Source organism: Phascolarctos cinereus, unplaced genomic scaffold (genome assembly GCF_003287225.1).
Source record: "Phascolarctos cinereus isolate Bilbo 61053 unplaced genomic scaffold, phaCin_HiC Scaffold_4;HRSCAF=312, whole genome shotgun sequence".
Lineage (NCBI taxonomy): Eukaryota > Metazoa > Chordata > Mammalia > Diprotodontia > Phascolarctidae > Phascolarctos > Phascolarctos cinereus.
In genome coordinates, this window is record NW_027555847.1 from 86,743,855 (window position 1) to 86,770,499 (window position 26,645).

Consider the following 26,645-nt stretch of genomic DNA (forward strand, 5'->3'; position numbering starts at 1 on the left):
GGATCTTATACTCTTAACAGATGATAAATCAGAGCCAATGATCAAGACTAATGCTTTGTACGGTGGTGTTTCCCAAATTTAATTCAAATACTTCCTGAGTTCTTGATATAAATCTTTGCACTAGATGCTTAGTTTGGCCGCTCTAGTTACACTATTATAATAGTTGAAAGACTTGAAGTTCATAGGATTTAGAGATGGAAAGGAATTGAGAGATCACCTAATCCAACTCCTTCATGTTCCTGGAGCAAAAGAGAATGGGAACTAAGAGTAAACAGGGGCAGAAATTTACCAAAGATCACAGAAGTTAATAAGTAGTAGAGATGGCACAAATTCATTTTCAAAACTAAAACTTCTGTTCTCAAGAAAAGGAAGTCAGCATTGTCAAAGGTAGGGGTTATTTTTCCTAATCCTCTCTGGATACTAATAATATCCTATATGTTGCAAATGGCACTGGTAATGCTGGGGAGGAAATGCTGCCAAATTCTCAAAGTTAAATAAATCAAGAAGCCACCATTTGTGAAAGAAGTTATCAACACTCTAATGTGATACTTGCTTCAATGATGGATTTAACTAAGGATGTGATTAACTAAGGTAGGTCAATTTACTATGAAAATTCTATTCAATTTAACAAGTATATATTAAGGGTATTAGATTCTTTGGGAAGGGAGGTCCAAAGTACATGGCCATTACCTTTAATTTACTAAAAACACTAGCTAGAGATATATGCTACCCTTTTCCAATTTCCATTTTTTTCAAAATGGAAAGAATAGTTGCCTTTAATCAGTAAGCTTTCCCTCCCATCACTCCTAGTCATTCAGACCTTACTTCAGCCAACAAAGTTAGTGTTGGAATTTTAAGATCATAGAGCTAACTACATGGGCCCTCTCAAAGGGCAATTTCTCTGCTATTAATGGTGGTGGTTCACTATGCTGTATAACTGCTAATCTGAGTTAAGAAAGGTGCTATTTATCCTGAAAGAGAAGTCTAGGCTACTATAGAAATTAACAACAGCACATGAAGAATCCACCCATCAGTATCAGGCATACCTGGTTAAAGGGCTATTATAAAACTAAATAACAACTTAGCCAGCACTGGACAAAACCAGTTCAGTTCCTCAGAAACAACAGGAACTACTCAGGCACAGGTAGGAAAAAAAATAAGGTAATAAGAAATCACAATCACCTTTCACATATAGAGCTGTGAAATTTAATGGAGGGAAACATCTGAAGCACAGAGTTGTTGTTCCTTTAAATCAAACCCGTGATTTCATAAGTATATGAATCCCCATTGAGTCAACTCCCTCTACTAATGTCTGTAATCTTCCTCTTGGAGAGGTGCCTAGGGATACTGAGAAGTTGTAAGTGATTTGTCCAGGACACAGACTTCTTATATGACAGACTCACTTCCCCATGATACTGGATCATTGTGGCAACTAGTTCCAAAGGTATGGCTAACCATTTCTGAAGCATGAACCAGTTTAAAAAAAATCTGATTCTAAAGGAGCTCACCTTGATTCTAAAAAACATCAGGTAGTTTGAGGGAAGGGGGAAGGATCGATAAAGGCATAGCAGATTAAAAAAATATTTATATATTCATCACCACATGGAAAAAAATTTTATTTAAAAAAAGTTCTAGCAGCAAGAACAGTAACAAAACAAAAGGAGAGACAGACAGACAGACAGACAAAAGAAGGTTGCACCCTGTGGGACTCATCTCAATCCTTTACTCAAGTTCCTTATATCGAGCAAACATGACTCTCCTCACAGCATCTCGGTACGTCTCATTTGACTGCCTCTTGCTAGGTTTCCCTTGTGATCCAACACCAGGCCCCCTTGTCCAGCCTTCAGTCTGAAAAACAAAGGGAGAGAAAAGAAATGACTGTAAGACAGCTAGTTATCAGGGCTGCACTTGGCCACAGAATTTTCTGGAGGGTATAGGACATTCTGGGCCAAAGGTGTTTTAACATAGCAAGAAATGAGATAAAGGTAGAGTTGTGTGCACCAAGGAGGCTATGCCAAGAAATACCCCAAAAAAGACCCAGAGAAAAAAGAGTCTAAATTTCAGTAGAACAAGTCTTACTATACATAGAAAAAATCCAAATTCCCCAACTCATCAAAACATCTTTAGCTAGCCCATCCAATGAAGGATGGCGTCAGCTTGTGGATAAAATATGGTATGATGCTACTGTAGTGCTTCTCAAATTGTAGCTTTCAGAACTGTGCTATGCAAGTATAGTTTTGAAAGTTACATGTTGCATTTACTATATACTTAAAAGGAAAGGCAAGCTATATGAAAATAGAGATTTGTGATTTCATGTACAATCTTCTTTCTGTTCTACTTTGTATATGGGAATGAACATTTGGTGCTTTGTTACTTTCAGAGTAAAAAAAATTAATTAAAAAAGTATCCTGACACAGAATTCTTCTTAAGGCTCCTTCCCAGTTCTCATCCCCACTTTGCTTCCCTTTATGTCTAGTGTTTCTCCACCATTTCATTCGAAAAAACATCTAGTTCATGCTCCTTTCCCCTCATCACTGAGTGGTCCCTTTTCCATGTCATCCTTGGCCCTATCTATCCCTTCTGTTCCAGCTTTATGTCAGATCATACTCTGGGAAATACTGTTTCCTAAAAACAAATTGGATAATCCTCTCTCCAATCACTCCCTATGTCAACCGGTCCAAAACACTGTTAGAAGAAGCAGAGATTAAGACCATTTGATCATAGAGGTTTTAAAGAGAGCTAAGGATAAATACAAGATAAAAATCATTTTACCTCTTCTGCTGAGGCCAGGCCTGATTGACCATATCCCAGACCTGCTCCCTTCTTCCAACCTGGGGACTGCAGTACACAGCCTCCTCTGCTGTTGCTGTCAATACCTATTTTACCCGAAGATTTACGATCACTGCAAAAGAAACAATTGCATGTAAGTATTTGCCTTTGGTTGAAAAATGTCATAACAAGGACTGAAGCATTTCAAAATTAAGTCCCATATTAAGAGGAAAAAAAAAACCCAAAAAAGCCCCTCAAGATTAGTCTCAGTGATTTTATGAAATTCCTAGTGTCAGGGGCAGCTAGGTGGCACAGTGGATACAGGACCTGAGTTCAAATCCAGCCTCAGACCACACACTTGACATTTACTAGCTGTGTGACCACTGGCAAGTCACTTAACCCCAACTGCCTAAAAAAAGAAAAGAAAAATTCCTAGTGTCTTTTCTCATTCACATGGCCTTGCATCTTTTGAAAATTCAGCTTTGAGATTAATACTGAAGTATCAAATTAAAGTGAAATTTTAAAATCCTGGTAGCTTTTTCTCACTATTACTAGGAACAAGTAATGATCGTTATTATTCCCATAGAACTCTGCACCCTTAGTCAAAAACGGTGTGTCAACAAAAAAGGGAGCATTTACAGTGGCCTAGTAATTGGGATTCTTTAATTCCCAGTTTGTTAAAAGCCCCATTTTGTGATAGTTATAAAATCCACTGCCTTTTGATCCAGGTTATCCAGCTGCAAAATAGACATATCAGAAGGTCACAAGATGTACAGCTAAAAGGGGACTTAGATGTTCACCTAATCCAAACTACTTATTTTGCAAATGAGGAAGGAAACTCAGGACTAGGAAAGTTAAGTGCTTTTCCAAAAGCCACAGTTAGCCAAATACGTGAATTCTCAAACTCCAAATGCAGTGATCACCCTACAATATTACAGTGCCCCTCCCGCCATCTTGGCTTCAGACCCCTAGGACACGTGCCCTTTCTTATCAACACTTTATTTGGGTGATAGTAACTAAATATAAGAACTAGTGATATGTTTTATATTCAAGGTAGAGAAAAATACTTCTATTTGCCTCATAAGACACACATCTTGTGTCTCCTGCATATGAAGACATAATATGACTGACTAAAGGACCATGGGTAGGCCAGAACCTTGTTTCACAGGCCTTAAGAGCCCCAAACCAAGAGAAGAGATGTTGATTTACCTGTCAGTTTCCCTGGAATATTTCATTCGTTTCCTATCCGGGGAATCTGAAAAATGAAGCTTTTCTTTACGGTCACTTCCTTTTTCTCTGTATCTTCCCTGTTAGAAACCAAAATGTTAAGACATAAATGTTCTATTTTTCCAGGTAGACTGAGAAAACACAGAGTAGCAGGAAAAGAACTCTTTAATTTTACCCTGGGGAAGGGTGAAAATTAGTAAATAGCAGAGAAAAGATCAAGAGGAAAGCCCCATAAACATACTTCCCGCTCTCTCCTCTCCAGATATGCCAGTTCCTGCTCAGACTGCTTTATTTTTCTGTGAATCTCCAGGTTTTGCTGTGAAAAGAAGGGGAATTTTGAGTAAAAAGAACTTTCTGTGAGTTTCTGTTAGAAAGCCTCTCCTTGTAAAAGCCCTTAGGTTACTATCGATATTTGCTATCCCTTCTTTATGGCCTCTCTCTAAAGAATTCAGAGAAATCTGAAAACCTAACAGTTCTTGCTGTTCTCAGGAGAAGATCTGAACTATCCTGGCTTATGTCACTGACTCAGTGTATGATTTACAGTTAAGACTAGGACCCAATTTCCCCTTCTCTATGACAAATTATTAGGTGACAAGATGGAGGGAGACACATGACCAAGAATCTGAGAGAGCTGGAAGGGATCTCAGAAATTAAGTAGTCCACCATGCTCAGCATGCAGGCTTGTCCCACCTTCACCCCATGCAAATGCAGCAGTCTAGAAGCCAGGCTCCATGCCAGCATCAATAGCTGCCCTCATTATGCATTTCAGAGTGAGAGCACATCACTCCCCTGGTGGGGAATGGCTTTGCTCCAGGGACTCCAGCTTCTGTTACAGTGGAAAGTATGCTACAGTTGGAGTCAGATTTAGATTTCTTAGGTTGCTTAGTGGTACAGTGGATGGAATCCTGGACTTGGGAGTCAGGAAGACCTGAATTCTGTCCCAGACACTAGCTGTGTGGCCCTCAGTTACCTTATTAGCCTGTAAGCACCTTGAGGGCAGAAACTGTCTTTTGCCTTTCTTTGTAACCCCAAAGCTAGCACAGTGCCTGGCACATAATAAGTGCTTAATAAATTTTAGTTAACTTATTAGTCTAACTCTTCTATTTCAAGGAAAATGAACATTACCTGACTTGCCTATGGTCACAAGGCCAGTAAGTGGTAAAACTAAATTTTCCCCACTATATCAAGCTAGCCCCAGACCCTTGATAATACTTCATTCTGGCCATTGTCTTGCTTGCTAGCACCCTCTGAACCAAGCCTCCAGAGACCATGCCCTAGAGAACTATACCACTCATCTTTGGAACCTCTGCCCTGGAGTCTGGGCTGTCCTGACATGTGAGAGCCCAGATCATGCCTGACAGTTTTATTCATCACCCCTATGTCTCTAGTCGACTTCTATTAGAATGCAATGACCTTGAGGGCAGAAACTATAACTTTTATATCTGTACCCCAAGATACTCCCCCAAGCACTTGCCACAATTCCTGGAACATAGTAAGCACTGAATAAATCCTCCCCTTCTTTTCTTACTTCCTCATACATGCATTCATTAAACTAGGACTAGAACCCAAGCCTCAAAATTTTAGAAATACTGTATAATGGTGAGAATATGATTGACCTTTGGAGCCTATAACCCTAGAATTTCGACACCAGTCTTACAACCATTGCCACTTAATTTGATTCAACTGCTTTAACTACACAGAAAGTACGAGACATTTTTCTCAGGGTAACTCATATAATGAGGAGGAGAATTTTGATTTCATTAAAGTTAGTTTAATTGTTAACAAGTTTAACTGTTAAGAAGGCAGCTAGGTGGCACAGTGGATAGCACGTTGGGCCTGGAGTCAAGAAAACTCATCTTCCTGAGTTCAAATCCAGCCTCAGACACTTACTAGCTATGAGACCCTGGGCAAGTCACTGAACCCTGTTTGCCTCAGTATGAGCTGGAGAAGGAAATGGCAAACCACTCCAGTATCTCTGTCAAGAAAACCCAAATGGGGTCACAAAGAGTGGGACACAACTGAACAACAATAATTAATTGTGAACTGTGAGAGAGAAGCAGAGGAATACTGGAGGAGAGCCACAGATGAAAAATTACATGACTCTGACATCACCGATGACATCATCACCAATCTTATCATCATCATCACAAACATTTAAATAGCTCTTTAATTTTGTGAAGCACTTTATTATCTCATTTGATCATCACAAACCACACTAATAGCTTTTACTATCATCAGTCCCATTTTACAAATGAAGATAGTAAATGACTTGCCCAGGACCAAAGCTCAGGAATATCTTGCTGTTCCTGAGTTCAGCACTGCATCCACTCACTGCACAGTCTAGGTGCCCATATACTGGGTATAGCTCCTGAGCAGCTTTTCACTGTCCTGCCTGAAAACCTTCTAATTCCAAGTGCTGCACCACCCCTCCCCCACCCCCACCCTGCACCCCGCAACCTTGTGAAGGTCAGATAGCTGCTGGTGCTTGAGCAGCACTTCCTTATTGGGAAACTGCCTTCTGCAGAGCAGACAGGCCAGCTTGTTCCAGTCGGTGAGCTTGTCTTCTTCATTTTCCTTTTTGGACAATTCCTCCCGCTGCGGGGGCTGTGCTGGGCGAGTTTGGGGAGGGGGAGGCTTCTCTTCTTCTTCCTCTTCTTCATAGTCACTGTCTCCTCCATACTCACCCAAAAGGCCAATCAAAGGATTTACCACCTTAGGCTGCAAAGATAGGAAAACATCTGTTTCAAACCTTTGTTTGTTTATCGAGCTGATTTTTTTTAGTCTATTCTATTCCTCATCCTTATGTTCTTTTCCTCTTAAGGAATACTGAGAAATCTGAAGTTTGTAAGACTTACATTTGGTAGTAAAATGAAAAGTAATTTTGCAAGTCAACTAAAGCTAAATCCTAGACAAATGAGGCTATTTCTGCCTTTCCTCACTGTTCTGGGGCACTCCAATGTCAATGTTTTACCTTACTCTTTGCTAGTTAGTCTCTGTCAAGTTAAAGTGAGCCAAGAAAGTGGCACAACACGTCAAAAGTTACTGTACTATTATAGCTAACACAGGATAGCTTTCCCTCTCTTTATTTTTTTTGTTTTTTTTTTCACCTTTTTCCTTCTCTGTCTTCCCTGATAGAAAAAAAGAAAGGAGAACAAGTATTGTAACAAGTATAATTGCTCTCCCTTAAACAGATGCAGGGCTGTCTCCATCCCCCCTGAATCCTCTAAAGAAGTCTTACTGGGGGTGGGCTCTCTTCCTTCTTCACTGTGGGCGGTAGTGGTTTCTTAAAGACATCTTCTGCAGGGGCCTTTCCTTCACTGGAAACCTCCTGAAATCAAATGAACAGTGTGAAACCTAGAAGGAAATTGTCACTTTGAGCAAAATTTACCTCATGACCATTAAGGAACAGAAACAAAGAAAATTATAAAAGGGAAAAGATCTGACTTGGATTATTTATTACTTGGTAAACAGAATTTAGCTACTATTTCAAGTCCTGTTCATATCTCTACTCCGACAAGACAGGCCAGTGAAATAATCTGCATTTTGCAAAGGGGAAAATATAAAAAATGGGTCAGGTAGTGAACTATCCAGTCACTAGAATGCATAGATTTTTTTCTTACCTTCGTGGGTGTGCTTCGAGCCTTGTCTTTTTTCTCCCTGCTGTCCCTTTTGGAGGAATCTTTCTTGTCATTTGGTTTTCCTTGACTGTTGTGTTTTTTCCCTTTGCTCTCTGCCCCAGGTGAACCAGGGTCTTGTGGTACGTAAACTTCTTGCTAGAGGGTTATTGAGAAATAATGCTGGGATTATTTGTTTCTCTTGAGAATATTTGTGACAAGGGAAAGTCTCTATTTTGGTGAGGGGAAGTTGGTACATAGTGTTAGTGATAAAAAAGAAAGAAGATGAAAAGAAAAAAGCAGCAAAGAAACCAGAAAACACAGAAAAGAGCAGAGGGGAGTTCAAAATGGAACACACAAGTGGCATACTTTTGTCATTATCATGCTAAATTTAATTTGTACTTTAAAAAACGAACATAAATTCAGTTCATATATGACCCTCTGTTCTGTGTATACTGAAATTTTTTTTTTGATGGTTGAAGCCATAATGAGAAAAAAATTAATTAAGAAGAAAAAATGCAACCATTCTTCACACTGGTTCTCTATACTTGTTGCTATCATCTATTGACCTCCAGGTCATTTTCCCAATTTTTTTTCAACAAGTTTCGAATCTAGATCATTATCTTTCTCTTGACACTATCCCCAGCCATGATTCTCAGCCACTTCAATACCCATGCCAACAAACTCCCTACTAAACTTACTTCTCTATTCCTTAACCTCAGCTCCAAAGATCTACTTCTTCACTCCCTCTTAGTCACAAATTAACATGCCACACTTCAGAACTTAAAATCTTTTACCTCCAAAATTTGGAACTTCTAAATTCCACTCTCCAAATACAACTAGCTATCCTTCTACCTCTCCCACTCTCACACTAAAACTTAATCTTCACCTTTATGGTCTTTTGGTTCCTTGACCAATTCCTTCTCTCTCACTCACTTTCTCACTCTGGCTTTATTTAATCCATACCTAGCTTTATCCTCAAGCTCTTTAATTTTCTCTGGTTCTGGACCTATGAACCCCCTTATTCCTGGATTACTTCCACTCTACAGTTTCTCTGCTCTTGCTTCAGAACTGTCAAAGAGGAGGAGGAGATGATCATAAAATAAACCAATCTTACCCCCTACAAATTTGTAGCACATAACCTCTAAGTCCTTGCTGCCTAAACCTCCTTTCTCTCTACCCCTCCCTCGTGGATTCCTGTTTCCCTGAAATTGAATCCATTCAACAGAAGATTTCTTCAGCCTCTCTTTTCCATTCCTCAGACCTCAGGACCATCGCCTTCTCTCTTGTCACATAAGAGATATTCCCGCCTCATTCATCTGCTTGTTTCCATGATCTCCCTCATTCCCACTACCTGAAGAATCTTGTTAGAGCAATTATACCAGTACTCTTAGAATCCACCAACATTTATTGCTACCTATATTTCTAGATAAATCGTTTAACTTCTCTGGGCCTCATGGGGGGATACCCAGTGCAAAGGCATGGAGATGGAAGATGAAGAAATACAGTATTGCGTTAGGAACAGCAATATGACCAGTTTGACTTGACTATCAAATGTGGGAAGGGCACTTACAGACAAGGTTGGAAAGGTAGGTTCTGAGCGAGACTGAAGTGCTTTAAAAGCCATCATATAAGCAATTAGTTAGCTTTTGGAGTTTACTGAGTAGGGGAATTAAATGGTCAAAGCTGCACTTTATGAAAATCACTTTGGCAGCTGTATGGAGAATGGATTAGAAAGCAGAAAGACCTAAGTCAGGGAAAACAATTAGGCTACTGCAAAAGTCCAAGTGAGAAGTGATAAGGGCATGGAGTAGGGTGGTGGTTGCATGAGTAAAGAAAGAGGGACAGAAGTGAGAGATGCTGTAGGAAGGAAGGAGGAAAATAAGTATTAAATGCCTACTATGTGCTAAGCATAGTACTAAATGCTTTACAATATTATCTCATTTGATTCTCACAACAACCTTACTGTAGAGGTTGAAATGACCAGATTTGGCAAATGAATGGCTATATGGGGCAGTGATAAAAAAGGTTAACACTAAAGCTCGGAATCTGGATGACTAAAAAGATGGTGGTATGTTTAGTCTTGGACAGATCCTGCAATCTGACAGCCTGAGCATCCTAACTGGGGTGGGGGGGAGGTTCCAAAAGGCTCTGCCCTGGGCCCTCTTCCCTCTTCCCAGTCTTACTGATCTCATCAGTTCCTATAGGTTGAATTAATTTCTCCAGACAAATGGCTCACATATTTATATACTGAACCCCAGTCTCTTTCCTGAGCTCTAGTTCCACATCACCAACTGCTTACTGGAGATTTCAAACTCAACATGTCCAAAACAGAACTGTTATCTGTCTCTCTAAACCTATCCCTTTACCAAATTTTCCTAGTTCTGTTGATGGCACCACCACTTTTCGAGTCTTCCAGCTTCATAACCTTCCAATTATACCTGACTTCTCATTCTCCTTCACCTTATCCATCCAACCAGTTGCCAAATCTTTCTGTTTCCATCTCCCCAGCTCTCATATTCATCCCTTTACTATTGGTACTCACACACAGGCCTTCCTTATTCAGGCACTCATCACCTCTTGACCAGAAAGTCACAGCTGCCTCCTCATAATTCTCCTTACCTTAAAACTCTCCCAATTTCAATCTATCCTCCAAACAACCAGCCAAAGTGATTTTTCCCAAGCACAGGTCAGACCATGTCTAGTGGCTCTCTATTGGATTGTGTTATTATATACTCTTTTGCTCCAAAATCATTAGAGGCTCCTCATTACATGCTGAATAATACCAAAACTCCTTTCATAACACTCAAGGTATGCAACCTGATTCCATCCTACTTTTCTAAACTAATTTCCTATTATTTCCTTTCATATACTCTACATTCTAGACAAATAAAATACATCTCTGCCCTCAAACATACACTGGCTTTTTATGCTCTTATTGGGCTTGGAATGTGCCATCTTTAACTACTGGACTCCTATACATCTTTAAAATCCAAGTCAAACACCAAATTCTCTTCCATGATCCTTTCTGGTTAATAACTGATCTTGCCCCTCAGAGCACATAATCTGAGATACACTGCATTGGACAAAGTGTTTGACTTGGAGCTGGGGTTAAAATCTAGTCTCTGTGAGACCATGGACAAGTCACCCTCCTCTTAGCCTTGGTTTCCTCATTTTGAGATAGTATGGTATAAAGAATTAAGAGCCAGACTCAGAATCAGGAAGATTTGGGTTCAAGTCTACACCTGACATATACTGGTTTTGTGACCAATGAAAGTTGGTTTAACCTCTCCAGCCTTAGTTCTTCATTTGCAAAATGAAGGGACTAGACTAGATGGCCTCCGTGATCCTCTGATTACATCCTGTGCTGGCATCTCTGAGCTTCCTGAAGGCAGGGACCATGACTTACCAATCTTTCACCTCCCCCTGGCACCTGAGAGAATGCTTCCTACACACCAGGAACTTAATAAATGCTTAACGATTTTTATTTTTAAACCTAAAGTTCCCCCCCACCCACCTCCAACAATATTAAATCTAACAACAATGGTTAAGTTTGGAAAAGTCTTTTTCAAAAGCCCCTTGATCCTAATAAAATCCAACACAAGCCCTGGGACTTCAAAGCAGGATGGTCAAAATGGGAAATCAAATAGTTAGAGTAGCTGTCCAGGATTCAGTTTGACTGATTACTGCCAACCCAAATCATAAAATTATAAGATTTAGAACTAGAAGGGATCTTAGATACCATGTAGTTCAACCCTCTCATTTTTCAAGAGAAAACTAAGGACCACAGAGACTAAACTCATGAATAATTTAAGGGGCAAAGAAAGGTAGGATGAAATCTAGATCTTCTAACTCTAAATGATTTTCCACTAAGCGTTACTGCCTCCAGATCCTTAAACTTGGCATTCCTGATGCAACAGATATATGAATATTCAGAAATTAACACAAAAGTAAATCTGTAAAGTCAGCTATGTAAATAAGTTAAATTTTTTTAAACATGAACTTTATAAAATGTTCTAATGTTAACAGATTTTTTTATATCCATTATTCTATTTAATACTAGTAACAACACTATGAGACTAAACATCATTTTACAAGTGAGGTGAAAAGCTTTTGTTTTTTTCAACTTGTTCAAAGTCACATGGCTAGAAAGTAGCAAAGGTAGTAGTAGAAGCCAGGCCTCCTTACTCCTGGTTCTATAAGCTTTTATTACATATTAACGCACACTTTCACCAAAAGAATAAAGTAGCCAAAACAAAATTTAACAGTCACCTGTGTTTTGGGGTCATAATATGTTCCAGCTAAGGGGTCATAATAGTAACCAGTGACAGAATCATATATGTAGCAGTCAGATGAAGCTAAAAAGAAAGAAAAAAGCCAACATTAGTTTTTCTCATATGCATAGGATAGTCACAAATGCATACACAGAAGGAACTAGATCAGAGATTTTATTCCTGTCACAGTTTAGGTGGAAGTGGGAGGGAAAAGGTACTATAATGATGGAAGAAGCAGAAGACATCAACAAAAACTTCTTTTAAAAAAAAAAGGAACAAGTCATAACAGTAACTTCCTTTTCTGATAAGGTTATTAGACTAGTAATACATGTTATATTTGGATTTTATCAAAGTATCTGACAAAGTTCTGAATGATATCCCTATGAATAAGATGGGAAGATGTGAGCTGGATAATGGTATAGATTAGCAGGTTAGAAAGTGACCAGACAGAACTAAATAGTGGAGGACAGAAAGAAGTACAGCGAGCTCCGCCCCTACCCCCTACAATTCCTCCAAACAGATCTAGAAAACAAACCAGTCCAAATTCTGATCAGAAAAATCTAAGAAAAAAATCACAGTGAGTCCTTTTTCCAGCCCAGGTTGGCAAAGGGAGACAGATCTCTCCACCATATCTCCAAGGAGCTAATGGGAAAACCTCATCATCATTACAACTCTCTGCCTTCTGACAGAAGGGTGGAACCAGGAATTCCCAAACCTTTATTTAAGGAGGGTGAAAGTTCAGCTGAGAACGCCTCATTTTTCATGGTTACACTGCTCTGGGACAGGTCTGACTCAGACTTTCCCTGCTCCCTACCTCTCCCCACACTTTTTAGCCTCCTTTTTTATGTAAGCTCCTCAGGGCTGGGACTTTCTTTCTTTCTCTTTTTTTTTTGGGGGGGGTACTTATTTCTCTAGCACTTAGTGTAATGCCTGGCACTTAGTGGCTAGTTAATACTGTTTATTGACTGAACTCATGACTCAATCCTCTCCTCAACAGGAGTCAAAAGAGGAAGTTTAATTAAACAGAGGCCCTGGGATTGGTTGATCTCAAAAGAAGAATAGTAAAGATGGGGAAGAAGAGTACACTAGAGTGAAAGGGAAATGACATCATGTAATAGGGGTGCACAAGCAGAAGTCTATACAAACAAGAAGAAAGGGTTGGGGGAAGGGGAGTGGTACACTTGAATCTCACTCTCACAAGAACTGGTCAAGGGAGAAAAGAATATATACAGAGTTGGATACTGCTATCTATATATTTCATCACAGGAAACAGGAGGGAAAGGGCAGAAGGGAAAGGAGGAAATAAAATGTAAAGTAGGTTAAGGTGAGATAAGTCCTAAGCAAAACAAACTACCTAAAAGTGTACAAAAATATTTATAGCTCTTTTAGCACTGACAATTGGAAAGTGAGGGGGTGCCCATCAAATAGAGAATGGCTGAACACATAGTATATGAATGTGATGGGAAACTATTTTGCTATACAAAATGATGAAGGGGATGGTTTAAGAAATCTGGGAAGACTTGTATAAACTGATGGAGAGTAAAGTAAGCAACACCAGGAGAAAAATATATTACAACCACAACAATATTGTAAAGACAAACAACTCTGAAAGACTCAGGAATTCTAATCAGTATAGTCAACAACGAGGATTCCAGAGGACTCATGATAGAACAGGCTAACCTACCTCCTGAAGAGAGGCAAAGAATTCAGAATATAGAATGAGATATATAAACACGCACACACACACACACACACACACACACGTGTGTGTGTGTGTGTGTGTGTGTTTGTATTTTGGACATAGCCAGTTTGGAAATTTGTTCTGCTTGACAATACATGTTTGGAATAGGGGTTTTATTTTTCTTTCTTTCTCAAAACAGGAGGGGGGAAGATGAGGGAGAGAAGAAAAGAAGACTGATTTTTACTAAATGAAAAAATTTTTTAGTCTAGTGCTATCTAACATTTTTATCAATGAACTGGATGAAGGCATAGATGACATGGCTATCAAATGGATGACTGAATTAAAAAAAAAACCCACAGGATGGAATGGCAGAATACAAACTAACAAGACGGCCTTTAAGAGAGAGAATTGTAAAGTCTTGCACCTGGATTTTTAACAAACTACACTATTCCAAGATGGAAGGAAAGTATCTAGAAAGCAATTCATATAAAAAAGAATGTGGGATTCTAATGAACTATAAGCTCAATGAAGTCAGAACTGGAGATACTCTATCATGTACAGAGGACAGTAACCTTTGAGTATCAGGTGAAGAACATGAGGATTTTTTAACCTGGAAAAAAACGTTGAAGGGGAGACAGAACAGCACTTTTCAAGTTATCTGAAGCGTCACCATGTAGAAGAGATGTCAGAGGTCCAAATAAGGACCGAGAGAGAAAGGTACAGAGAGACAGGCCTGAGGGTCACAGAATCGTGTGAACAGAAAGGGCCTCATAGGCCATTTAGTTCAACTCATAACTCAATAAGAACCCTCTTTATAGAATCTTTGAAAAGTGGTCATTCCACTTCGGCCTGAAGACCTTCAGTGAGAGGATCCTTCTGTAGGCAGCCCATTCTGTTTATGGTTATTTTTAATTGTTAGAAGGCTCAATATGAAGAAAAACTTCCAAATATTTAGAATTGACAAAATTGTGACATGGATTGCCTCTAGAATTAGTGAGATCAAGGGATCCCTGCAGAGATCACCATAGGAGGGTGGATAACCCCCTGTCAAGGAAGTGGAGAGAATAGACTGATTCAGTATTAATAACATTTTCTATACTCAACAAAAGTATTTATTAACACCTACTATGTACCAAGCACTGCGCTAGTATGACTGGGATTGCAAGTACAAAGAATGAAAAAAATTATAATTTGAAATGACCATACATTGGGAGAAAGAGAAAATAATGACTATCCTATAAACATCTGCAACACAGAAAATCTCACCAGCCGGCATCTCTTGCCTGGCTTTAACTACTGCGTTTAGCCTTGACTCAAAGAAGTACCTAAAAACTGAGAAGTATGAGGCTGGGAAGAGACTGTTGGGGTCCTCACAGAGTTCTGAGGGACATGGTGGAGTTCCTCAGCAGCTTAGGAGGCAGACACCCAGTACCACACCATTTCCTTTCAGGTCCAAAGTGTACAACTTCAGTACGATGAAGGAGCCTCCCTCTACTCTTAGCATTATCAGAGACTGATAGCTAGGAGGGACCTTACAGATCTGCTAGTCCAACCCCCTCGTTTTATAGACAGGGAAGCTAAAGTCAAGAGAAGTGCAGAAGCTTATCCAAAGTCTCACACAGAGGCTCAGGTTCTTATAATCTAGCCATGGGCTCGGATTCTTAAAATCTAGTCACTGCTTAGATTCTTACAATCTAGCTAATAGCTTACTAATGTTCAGACTCCTTAAGAGTCTGCTCAATACGACGGATGTTCTAATAAACTTGTCTTGGGTTGAAGAAAAAAAAATAATCTGATCCAACCCATCTTGTTTCATAGATAGGAAAACAAAGACTCAGAGCAGATCTGTGCTGGAACTGAGGTCACACTAGCTTAGTGATCAGCAGAGACCAACCTGGACCCAGTATGGAAACTTCATGGACAATCTAAGACTCTTTGCAAAAGGAGGAGCTGGTGGAATGGCTTATCCTCGATTAGGTGGAGAAGGAGGCAAAGGTGGTGATGTCTGGGTTGTAGCCAAGAAACGAATGAACTTAAAAAAATTAAGGATAAATATCCTCAGAAACAGTTTGTGGCAGGAGAAGGAGCAAACAGTCGAATCAGTGCATTAAAGGGAGAGAAAGGCCTGGATTATGAAATATCTGTGCCTGTGGGCATTACAGTAACTGACGAGAGAGGCCAGATTATAGATTTCCAAATGCTGGAAAGTCCTCTTTACTAAGCAAAGTTTCCCATGCAAAACCTGAGATAGCAGATTATGCATTTACAACATTAAAACCTCAGTTGGGAAAGATTATGTATGAAGATTTCAAAAAGGTGTCTGTAGCTGATCTTCCAGGTTTAATAGAAGGAGCACATATGAACAAAGGAATGGGACATAAATTCCTCAAGCATATAGAAAGAACCAAACAGCTTCTTTTTGTTGTTGATGTCTCTGGGTTTCAGCTTTCTTCAAAAACTAAATTCAGATCTGCCTTTGAAACTGTGATATTGCTTACAAAGGAAACTGGAGCTATACAAAGAAGACCTTATGAAGAAACCTTCACTACTTGCAGTTAATAAAATGGATTTACCGGATGCTAAAGATAAGTTCAGTGAACTTGTGAACCAGCTATGTAATCCTAAAGATTTTTCACATCTCTTTGAAAAAGATGAAATTCCAGGGAAAACTATGGAGTTCCAACATATCATCCCAATATCTGCACAGACAGGAGAAGGAATTGAAGAATTAAAGAACTGTCTAAGACTATCCATAGATGAACAATCCAATCAGGAAAATGAAAAGTTCTCTAAAAAACAGTTGCTAAACTTACACAATTCAAAATTATCATATGTTGATCCCTCATCAAAATATGCTAGAATGGAAATAACTGAATGTCATTAAAATGTTATTCATGCTATTAATTAAAAAAAAAACAAAGTCTCTCACACACACAAAGAATAAGTACCAGTCCCAGGATTTGAATCCAAATCCTCTCAGCCCAAATCTTCTTTTCATAGCCTTTTAAAAAATTCAATTTTTTTCATTTTCGGGCTCAAATTCTCTCCCTTCCAACTCCCTCACTCCTTCCCCTCATTGCCCACCTTCCCATGAAAAATAAAACATGTAGAGTCAAAAGCAAAACAAATTCCTGCATTGGCCACAGCCAAAAAACAAAAATCTGAAGTTTCAATCTGCGCTCTATCCAGAAGTAGCAGGAAGAAAGCCAAAGTTTGGGGGGAAGTCCTCTACAGCCAACTATGTGTTAGCACAGGACCAGGCTAAGAGCAGCAGAACAAGTCAAAAAGAAAGAGAGAAACTAAAGGTCATTCCTCTTACTTTGCTGCCCATGTCGATTTGAGTCTGAGGACCAGTCTGAGTTTCTGCTGCCTCCCTTCCTTTCCCGGAAATATTTTTTACCCTGAAAGAAAGAAGTTAAAGTCTTAGAACTAAAAAGCAAACCACTTGGCAAATATTATCTTTCTTCCCCTTTCAGCTGTACTCAGACAACAATTCAAAGTCACTTTCTCAGTTATTTGAGACTGAAAAGCCTGAGGATTTTAAATAACATATCCTCCAACCCCAAAACATTATCTGCTCAAGCCTACCTGGTTATAGTGCATACTGTCAGAGTGATCTCCAGAATCATTTCTACAAAATGAGAAACAAAATACAACCAAATTAACACACATTATCTACAGTTTTTTGTGCTACTATAAACACAAAATAGTAGGTTCTGCACTTCTGCAGTATTTACACGTCTATTCATACCACTTCAATACCAATTAACTCTCTTCTTTCCATTTTGCAACTTGGAAAATAGACCCAGAGACTAATGGGATCTGATACTGTTGAATGGATGTGCAACAGATGACTTATGCAAATATGAGCAATTCTGTCCCATGGAATCACATAACTGAGCCATAGAAATTCCTGATCTCACATCCAGTGAACTAGTTCACACCTTTACATTAGAGGTTTAACTTTTTTTAATGATACTAGAAAAGGACTTTCTTGTACTAGGCTGGTTGGAAACAATTTCTCTCAAAGATATAAAGCAAGATACTTAAATCCTTTGTGAAAGCTCAGAACCCAACAGAGTCTATATTTCCCTCTGCTCTATCAAAATCTAAGTGTGAAAGAAGTTTGGGGGAAAGAAAGGACAGGCACTAGCCCAAGAAACAAAAAGAAAGATCAGAAATAAGTGCTGATTAAACATACAAGAAACAAAAGATGGGTAAGTGAAGCAAGCAAAAAAGATTAGGTGAAGTTTCATTTACATCCCATCAAAGACTAGCAACTAAGACTTCTCTTATTTTAGTCTTATAGTTAACTAACATTTAAAAAAAAACAATTTTTTAAACACCCTGAAAATCTGAAGAAGGGCCATGTGTTTCAGAGATGGCATGGAAGGGGTATTAATTTCCCTTTCCTCAGGTGATCTGAGTGAAAGGAACCCAGAAGAGAAAGTACACAATTGTGGTGATGGTGGTGACAGTAGATTAAGGGAGTGGAGAACTTAAGCTCTCATGCCAATGGGAGAAAAACCAAGTGAAATATCCAAGCCATCTTTGGGGTTCTCTATCATATCTCCTACCAGCATTACAGATAGCATGAAATGGAGATTGTCCACTGCTGCAAGGTTAAAAGCAGCTAATAACATTCCCTGTTAGCCAGAGAGAGGCTGAAGCATGACAGCTGGGAAATGGGATTCTTGGAATTCCTCCCTTTGGAGTCCTCAGTTGAGGATTATGCTGCAGTTTGAAAAGCAGAGAGTCACAAACACACAATATGCTCTGCTGTCTTATTCTAAGGTTCTAGACAGTCAAGACAGGGAAGGACAAGCTACCATTACTACTGAGGAAAAGAATAAGCTCTAAAGAAAGATAAATGAGGATGCTAGCAAGCAGCATTGGCCTGGCCCAGTACCACGGAAATCTTGCCCCAAAGACTAGGTTACCTTCGTTTTCCTGTAGCAAGATTCACTGCCACCATCTTCCCATCAATACTGAATGGAGGATCCAGGTTCTGTAGAATCTTCACTACACGAAGGGCCTCCTAAGAAAACAGAAAGAGATTATACACCAAAAAAAGAAAGGGTCTGGGTCCTCTGGAATAGAAACCAATATTTACATCAAAATTGGGAAAATTCTATTAAATTAATTAAATGTTTCTTAACCATGTTTCTAAACTTAGATTTTTAATCATATTTCAAATGAAAAGAGGCATAAGCCTTCCCAGAGTACAGGTTAGAGTAATGGCTGCAATTTCTTCCCTAGTTTTATACATCAGAGATCATATGTGTTCTGTTCTCTTTGGTCATCAGTTGATACCCAATCATTCTAGTTCAATGCTTTGTAATTCTGGATCATCAAAGTCAACAGAAATGCTCATTATTTTCTTCTGGGTCTTTATTACAGTTTACCAATTAGATACAAAACTAGGGAAAAAAAACCTTACTGGGGAAAAAAAAACCAAAGCAAGTCTTAAGATGCCAATGGTAGTGAAAAAGAAAAATGTCAAAAACATCTTTTTGTATCCCATCAAATACCAAATGTTTTATGCCAAAACCCTTTGCTCACTGAATACGGGTGAATCATCTTTTATCCTGTAGCAGAATAAAGAAAAGCTACCACTAGCAATCATTGTCATCTCCTATTATCCAAATAAACATGGAGGTCTCGGATAAATTATAAATTCTATCTTACGTATGAGGGAAATCAACGTTTGGTTTACTTGTCAAAAATCACAAATCAAAACAACAGTAATATGGGAAGATACTTCAGGAGTCCTATCCTTCAGTGCCTTTACTTCCTCATTTCTTCCCTGGCTATACTACTTTGGGAAATCTCTGACTTTCCCATCATGCCCCAGGAAGCTCCTTATTGGGAAAATCTCATCATCCTGCAAGATCCTATCAGCCTTAGGACTTGCCTTATCCCCACCCTTCATCCCTCATATTGTAGATGGAGCCATGAACTCTGAACTCTCCATTTAAGGAGAGCTCAGCTCAGACATTTCCTCATTTCTCTCCTAGGCTGAACTACTTTGGGACTTCTCTGACTTTTCCATCATATCCCATCCCCACCTCTACCTTCCCCCAACCCATTTTTCAGCTTCCTTTTGTGTGTTGTGTTCCCTCACTGGATTGTAAGCTCCTTAAGGGAAGCGAATGTCTTTCTTTTTGTATCTGTATCCCTAGCAGTGGCATATAAGAGGTCCTTAATAAACAGGGATTGATTCATTCATTCATTCATTCAACAAATATTTACTGTCTTCTGTATGAGGCACTCTGAAGTCATTGCTACAAAGAAAAACTAAGAAATCCCCATCAACATGGAGTTCCTCATATGAAACATAAACCTAATGAACAGAACAAAGAAGTTTTGTGACCAAGGCAGCCCTCCAAGACTCAAAATGACAACTCCTCAAACTTCCTCAATGGTCTCACCAACCACTCTCCTACCTTCAACAACATCTAAGAGCAGGGTGACTCACCGAATGAGAATCCAGGTCAATGAAGCCATAGGTATGGCCCATGGGGCCAGTTCTATTCTTGATGATTCGGACATTGGCAGTAGAAAGTCTGACATAGGGCTCTAGCACTTCCACGATTACTTCTGGTGGAGTGGACCGATAAATTCGCTTAAGCATAATAGCTGGCAAGACCCAAAGGTGGCAGAAAGGGACGAGGGCAGGAAAAAAGACAAAGGTGAATCTGCAAAAGTGTAATTAATACAACTCTCTCACAAATACAAGGCCCAGGGTGGATTCTTTATCCTGGATAATAAATATCTTCTACTCAGCAATACTGACTGCAATCACAAGTTATGCTGAGAGGTCAGGCTTTTTTCCCGTAAGATTCAAAATTAGAAATCTGAAACTATGTTCTGCTGCTTTTTTAGTATAATTCAATCTCTTGACATTTGAAAAATGCAAATTCATAGGATCATAAGCTTTAGAGCTGGAAAGGCCCTCAGAAATGAGTTGGTCCTACACTCCATTCCTATTACAGCTAAGAAAACTAAAGCCCAGAGATGGGAAATGATTTGCCTAAGGCAGCAAGTTTTAACCATTCTGTGTTATGGACCCTTTTGGCAGTTTGGGAAAACATACAGACCCCTTTCTCAGAATCATGGTTTGTTGCCTACATTAATGACTGAAGGAAATGCTAAATTTCAGTTAGAGGTTAGTGAAAATAAAGGTGTCACTTTTTTCTTATACAAGTTCATGAAACCCCTGAAGTCTACCAACTGAATCTTTGAGGGTCAGTGGAAGTCAGGTTAAAAATTCCTCGCCTAAGATAACACAAGTGATAAGTAGAAGAACTAAGATTCAAATCTAGGTCTTTTGATTCCATATCCATCAGCTTACATAGAGGCGTTGTATTAGAAGTAGCTGGTGGCCCAGTCGATAGAGTGCTGGGCCTGAAGTCAAGAAGACCCAAGTTCAAATCCAGCTTCAGACACATACTAGCTGTGACCTTGGGCAAGTCACTTAAGTGCTGCCTGACTCAGTTTCCTCATCTGTAAAATGGGGGTAATAATAGCACCTACCTCCCAGGGTTGTTGTGAGGATCAGATAATATTTGTAAAAAAGTACTTAGTACAGTACCTGGCACACAGTAGATGCTACATAAATGGTTATTCCTTTCTCTTGTACAGGACAGTTAGACCAGATAATATCAAGATCTCACCTTTCTCTAAAAGTTCTATGTATAAAAGTGTCATTTTAAACAATTATATCAAACTATTCATAACTCCAGAAATAATATACTGTGCCTGGTATAATCCACTGGAAAGGGAAAATTCCCTGCCAACTTGTGAATCAGAAGTTTTTTTCTTGGAAATATGCTGAAATTTAAATATATACAACTGTTAAACATAATGATAAACCTCTGGCATCTTACTTTTGCTCTCCCCATCCTGACGTGACTCTCCAGACCACTGTTCCTTCTCATTGTCTCTTCTGGTGGAGGTATCATGTCCTTCCCTTCGAGAAGGATACCTTTCTGAGTCCCTCCTTTGCTCTTGGCCTAAGCGTCTCTCTCTTCCTTCTTCTCGCTTTTTTGTCTCAGGTTCTTTGTCAGGTGGTGCCTGAGGATGGTTCTGTTGCTTTTCTGGTAGTGCTGCTGGCTGTGCTGGTGATTTCTGGACCTCAGGATAGTTAGGTAATTCCTGCTGAATCTTGGCCTCTGTTACAAGGCAAAAGGAAATACAATGAAATATATACTATCTGGTTCCAAATTACACGAGCTAGAATTCCAATCTGGCAGCATGTATACACTGATGTCTGACTCTATTGTCCTATGAATACTGCCCCTAAACTCCTTAATGGCCCAGAAAGCAAAGAAAGTCAACTCAATTCAACCAAAGTCACACAAACTGACTCAACCTTTCGATGAAAGAGAATTTGTTCTTATTTCTAATCTGGATATCAGGACCCTACTTTCCTTACTACTATAGCCACCCCTCATAGGATTAGCCATTGAATTAGACTACAACATAGAAAAATAGTTAGCTATTTTCAATGAATGTACTTTGTATGGAGGGTCATTTGGGTTTTGTTGGGAAACTGCAACTGTAGAAAAAAACATCATGTATCATAACCCTAACCCTATACCCAGTCTCTAAAACTGAAGAAGATTCTGAATTTAAACCCAAAACAAATGAATTGATATATAAATGAATGAAAATACACCAACCCTCTCTTGGGAACTTGCAATATGAGCAAGATGAACGATATCCAACAGTGCTAACTTTACACTGCAAAGAAAAAGAAAAGAGATGAGCAAAAATGATCAATTAAAATATTTAAAGAGCTTTCTGTACATCCTGAATGTTAATATATAGAGCTGAATAAATCTAGAATAAAACTAAAAGTACAGCTCTATTCTTGTGCTGATGCCACAGAAGACACAGGCCTAACCTGGTAATCCTAAACTCAGTTCATTTCTAAGGTCAGGAGGACTCTTAAGAATTGCCTTCTGTTTGGAGGGGATGCTAATTGTCTACATACACGTTTAAAGAGATAATTTTCTGTATGTATTAAGAAAGTATAGACATTAAAATGAGTTTTGAGACAGTTTAATACGTAGGACACTGTGACTCCAAAACTGTTACCATCCTTTGATATTACATAGAGCTAAACAGATACAGAATAAGTTGAGACAGTGCCCCAATTAGTCTCAGCCAGAAGCAAATAGAGATGAAATTAACGTATACCAATTACTCTTATGCAGCTAGGATACAAACATGCTCTGAGACGCAAAGAATACGAACAGCTGATGCCTACAGTAGTTATTTGGGGGATGTTTCTAGGGATATCTTAGAGGTGTTACAAGAAAACAGTATTAATACAAAATAAGATAAATAGCTTCTACAGAGATCTTTACTTCTTTCCTCTATTCATGACAAAGGGACTGGATTATCTCCATAAAACAGATGAGGCATAATTCTACAACACACCCCATTTTATCCCTTAAGAGTAGAAACTGCAGGTAAATGTCTTTCTATGTTGCTTTCTAACATAATCTAACCACAGCTGGTTATCAGAGCCTACGGGAACTACTTAGAGCTTAGAACAAGGGTCAGCAAACTAAGTCTGGGAGATCTGGGCTGTTTTTGTACTCCAGTGAGCTAAGAATGGTTTTTACATTTCTAAATAAAGTTTAATGGTATTTAAAAATGTAAAAACCTAAATTCTTAGCCCTATAAAAAGGGCTGGTCCTAATTTGCTGACCCCTGACTTAGATCAGAGTGACAGAGTTGGAAGAGAGTTTAGGAAAACACTTCATCTAGTCTCACTTTACAGAGATAGAGGTAATGTCCAGAGAGGGAAAGTGACAATGTCACACACACAATGTCAAACTATATGATTCCTGTATGACTTTCAATATGCTTAGATGTCAATATTCTTGGGGAGAAAAAGTCCTTTTATTAACAGTAGGTAGGGTCTGGGCATCTTATCCTACCCATCTCCACTGTTGTTGTTTTTTTAAATTTACACGATAAGGAAGCATACAACTAAAGTGTATATTTGTTTTAGATGGGTCAAGACAATTTTTAAAGAGGTCAAGACAATTTTAACAGGTTTTTAAAGTCAGTGATTTTTGGACATCTTTTCATATGATATTGACAACTTAAGACTCTACAACCAATTTAAAAATTTGAGCTTTTATTTAAAAAAATTTTTTTTTAATTTTTAGGCAATTGGGGTTAAGTGACTTGCCCAAGGTCACACAGCTAGTAAGTGTCAAATGTCTGAGGCCGGATTTGAACTCCGGTCCTCATAACTCAGGGTCAATGCTCTATCCACTGGGCTACCTAGCTGTTCCTGCAGGAAGTAATTTCTGAAGCAGAGCTTCAACTTACACCTTTTTAAAATGACTGGACTGGATGAGATGATCCCTTATGGACCTTTCCTGCTCTAGTGTTCTGTGATTTGACATTCTATCCCCATCAGAAATTTACCGTTTAAGGCACCAATGCCTCTTGTTTATATGGGGAGATGAGTGTAAAAAAGAGCTCCCAAGTGACAAGGCTGGAATCACCATCAACAGCAAGGCCATCTCATCTAAGACATCTTAGGATCAGGAGCAACATTCATCACATGGACAAAGGTCCAATGTTCCACGCCAAGGAAATGGTCTGGTCTGGATTTTCCTCAACTTTCTAATGATCAAAAGTAAGTTGTGCGATAACTTGACATCATAGCAGTAAACATAACCAGGTAGACTTCCATTTTCTTGGCTCTGGCTCTGGCTCCCTCCTTAACCAACCTATTACCCCTTATTCTTAGGAGAAGAAAAAGGCAAGAAATTTCTCGACACATACCCGTTTACAATGCCAAAAATCCGGGCTTGGTGAATACTCTAGAGTCACCTCTTTGTCACGGATCTTTAAAGTTCCCTGTTGAGACAAATAGGTACGTCATCAACATAAACTCCTTAGAAAATTGATGTCTTTTTTTTTTTTAAAGGACAGTGAGGCAAAAGAGCCCTTTCTGTCATGAAAGTAAAGGATTTAATAAAGAAGAAACTTTGTTTAGATATAAAATGAGTAAGTTGTTCAAGCTACAGTCCTTGGGGTACATGGCCATGCAGACTTGTGCTTGGGAAAGAAGAGTACTTCCAACTCCTTGAAGAAAAGAGTCAAACTTCTTCTCAACCCTGGATCTTTCCATTTGAGAGGCTGTGTTGTGGCAGCCTGCTCCTCACTGAGAACATTCAGATGAGTCCAAAGAAGGGTACCTTGCTGAACTGAGGTCCAGTGCCATGGATGAGAAGCTACACCTTCTTTCTGGGGCCTGAGGATTCAGGAGCCCACTTTGCTATCTTCCATTCCATGGCTAATTGGCCTCCAGTCAGAAAGTGATATTAAATTTTCCTTAGAAATGTAAGGCATGAACATAAGGAAATAGAGGATCATTACTGACCACAGGAAATTAAGACGAAATTTTTATAGTGCGTCACACCCTTAGAGCAGAAAATGATGTCTGATGGTAGCATCACTCTGGCTTGGAGCCGGCAGAGTGAGCTCGCCCCAAGGCTTAAGAGCAACACAGAAATCAATAGGAAATGTCTTTCCCTAAGGTTTGGTGCTAGATGAGCAGGGAAGACTAAAAACATTTGTGGCTACAAAGCTCCCTTATCTCTGACATTGGGTAAGTCAGAATGTCTTTTTTTGTGCCAGGAGAAAACGAGTACCCCTGAATGAAACAATAAGCCACCAAATACTGAGAGATGCAAAGTAGTTATTATTTCCTCCCCAAAACAGCTAAAACCAGCTTTGTTTTGATTAATTGCCCTTCTGGACCATTAACCCCTGAGCATTCTCAAGCACAGAGGGACCTCTCTGTGTTCCATTAGATTTAGGCATTAATTATATATAATGTGCCCATTCACAACTGGGCTCCATTTTTTGGCTTTGATCGTAAAATGTCAGAGAATAGTCTTTCTACTTTTCAGACAAACTGGAGTCGATCCAACACCAAAAACAGGGAAGGAACTGAAAATCACATGAAAACAAAAGAAATACATTCCCTTCTACCTTCCACCCCTTCTCTAGATTTCCTACTTTAAGAAAGAATCAGGGACCTGAAAGGAAAAAAAAATAAATTTAAGATAATTTTTAAAAAACCAATCAATGACCATATTAATCTGTTTGAAAAGTTAGAGACTGATATGCACTTGCTAGGAATACCAGAGAAAAAAAAGATCCCTACGGTATAAGGCCTCCACGGTTCCTTCCCTACAAAGTAGCTAATTATCAATAACACATTTCAATAGAGCTTTAAGGGCTAAAAATACTTTTCTTGCAACATTTCTGTGAGACAAGTAATTCAAGAATTGTTATCTTTACTCTGGAGGTGGGGAAACTCAGGCTGAGGAAGGTGAAGGGGTCAGAGCCAGGACTCAAACACACAAAATCCACGTTTGTGTTACTGGCACTGTGCTCCATAGGCAATGGCCCTGTCAGCAGAAAGAGCAGAGCACACATGGTCTGCCAGCTTTGCCAATGTGGATAATGGTAAAGATGAGACTTTGCCAGGCACGACAATCTTATTCATCATTCTTCAGACACTGGCTGGTGAGCAGAGAACTAGCCTCTAGAATTGAGGACAGACAAGTTAAAAGGCTTGGATTCACTTTAAAAAAAATCTTTAACACGACAATGTTTTATTATCCACTTCAGGCTGAAATTTTAGAACTCAATGTATTAGAAGAAATGACTAAAGTTTAATAGAGAAAACATCTTGTCTCCTCCTTTTAATTTAACCATAAATTTAGTATTCAACCCAGAAAAGCCACAGAGGTAGGTACTGCTTTCATAACCTATGTTCATAACCAGAAAACCAGCTGACTGACCTTTTATAGCAGGATCTTTTTTTAAAAATGCATTCTCAAGTGGCTCAAAAATATTCAGTCCAGGCCTAGTAAGTAGCATCATCCCACATGAGAATCAATGTTACCTCTAGCTCCTGATTTTAATCTGTAATTTGTATCTTCTGATTTTACCACTTGGAAGCAACATATCATACATTTAGGCATTTCTAATGTCAACTTAATACTCCTTACATAATATCCTCACAAAATGTTC

At 39.1% G+C, this 26,645-nt stretch overlaps 1 protein-coding gene and 1 pseudogene across 2 annotated transcripts in view; one reads left to right on the forward strand and one right to left on the reverse strand.

Annotated features, from left to right (window-relative positions):
* Nucleotides 1–1,583: 1,583 nt before the first annotated feature.
* The window catches only part of RBM6 (RNA binding motif protein 6), a 102,795-nt gene continuing 77,733 nt past the window's right edge, over nucleotides 1,584–26,645 (reverse strand). For both annotated transcript variants that reach the window (XM_020998940.2, XM_078152364.1), the window contains 15 exons: nucleotides 24,381–24,455; nucleotides 22,250–22,310; nucleotides 21,455–21,739; nucleotides 20,044–20,204; nucleotides 18,506–18,603; nucleotides 17,154–17,196; nucleotides 16,885–16,966; nucleotides 11,883–11,968; nucleotides 7,617–7,769; nucleotides 7,235–7,324; nucleotides 6,454–6,714; nucleotides 4,238–4,312; nucleotides 3,979–4,076; nucleotides 2,773–2,902; nucleotides 1,584–1,848 (listed from right to left, as the gene is read on the reverse strand). In XM_020998940.2, coding sequence (XP_020854599.1) covers nucleotides 1,723–1,848; nucleotides 2,773–2,902; nucleotides 3,979–4,076; nucleotides 4,238–4,312; nucleotides 6,454–6,714; nucleotides 7,235–7,324; nucleotides 7,617–7,769; nucleotides 11,883–11,968; nucleotides 16,885–16,966; nucleotides 17,154–17,196; nucleotides 18,506–18,603; nucleotides 20,044–20,204; nucleotides 21,455–21,739; nucleotides 22,250–22,310; nucleotides 24,381–24,455 — 1,824 coding nt within the window. In that variant the 3' untranslated portion in view covers nucleotides 1,584–1,722. The remainder of the gene's footprint in view (nucleotides 1,849–2,772; nucleotides 2,903–3,978; nucleotides 4,077–4,237; nucleotides 4,313–6,453; nucleotides 6,715–7,234; nucleotides 7,325–7,616; nucleotides 7,770–11,882; nucleotides 11,969–16,884; nucleotides 16,967–17,153; nucleotides 17,197–18,505; nucleotides 18,604–20,043; nucleotides 20,205–21,454; nucleotides 21,740–22,249; nucleotides 22,311–24,380; nucleotides 24,456–26,645) is intronic.
* Nucleotides 14,091–16,449, forward strand: LOC110217085 (GTP-binding protein 10 pseudogene; annotated as a pseudogene).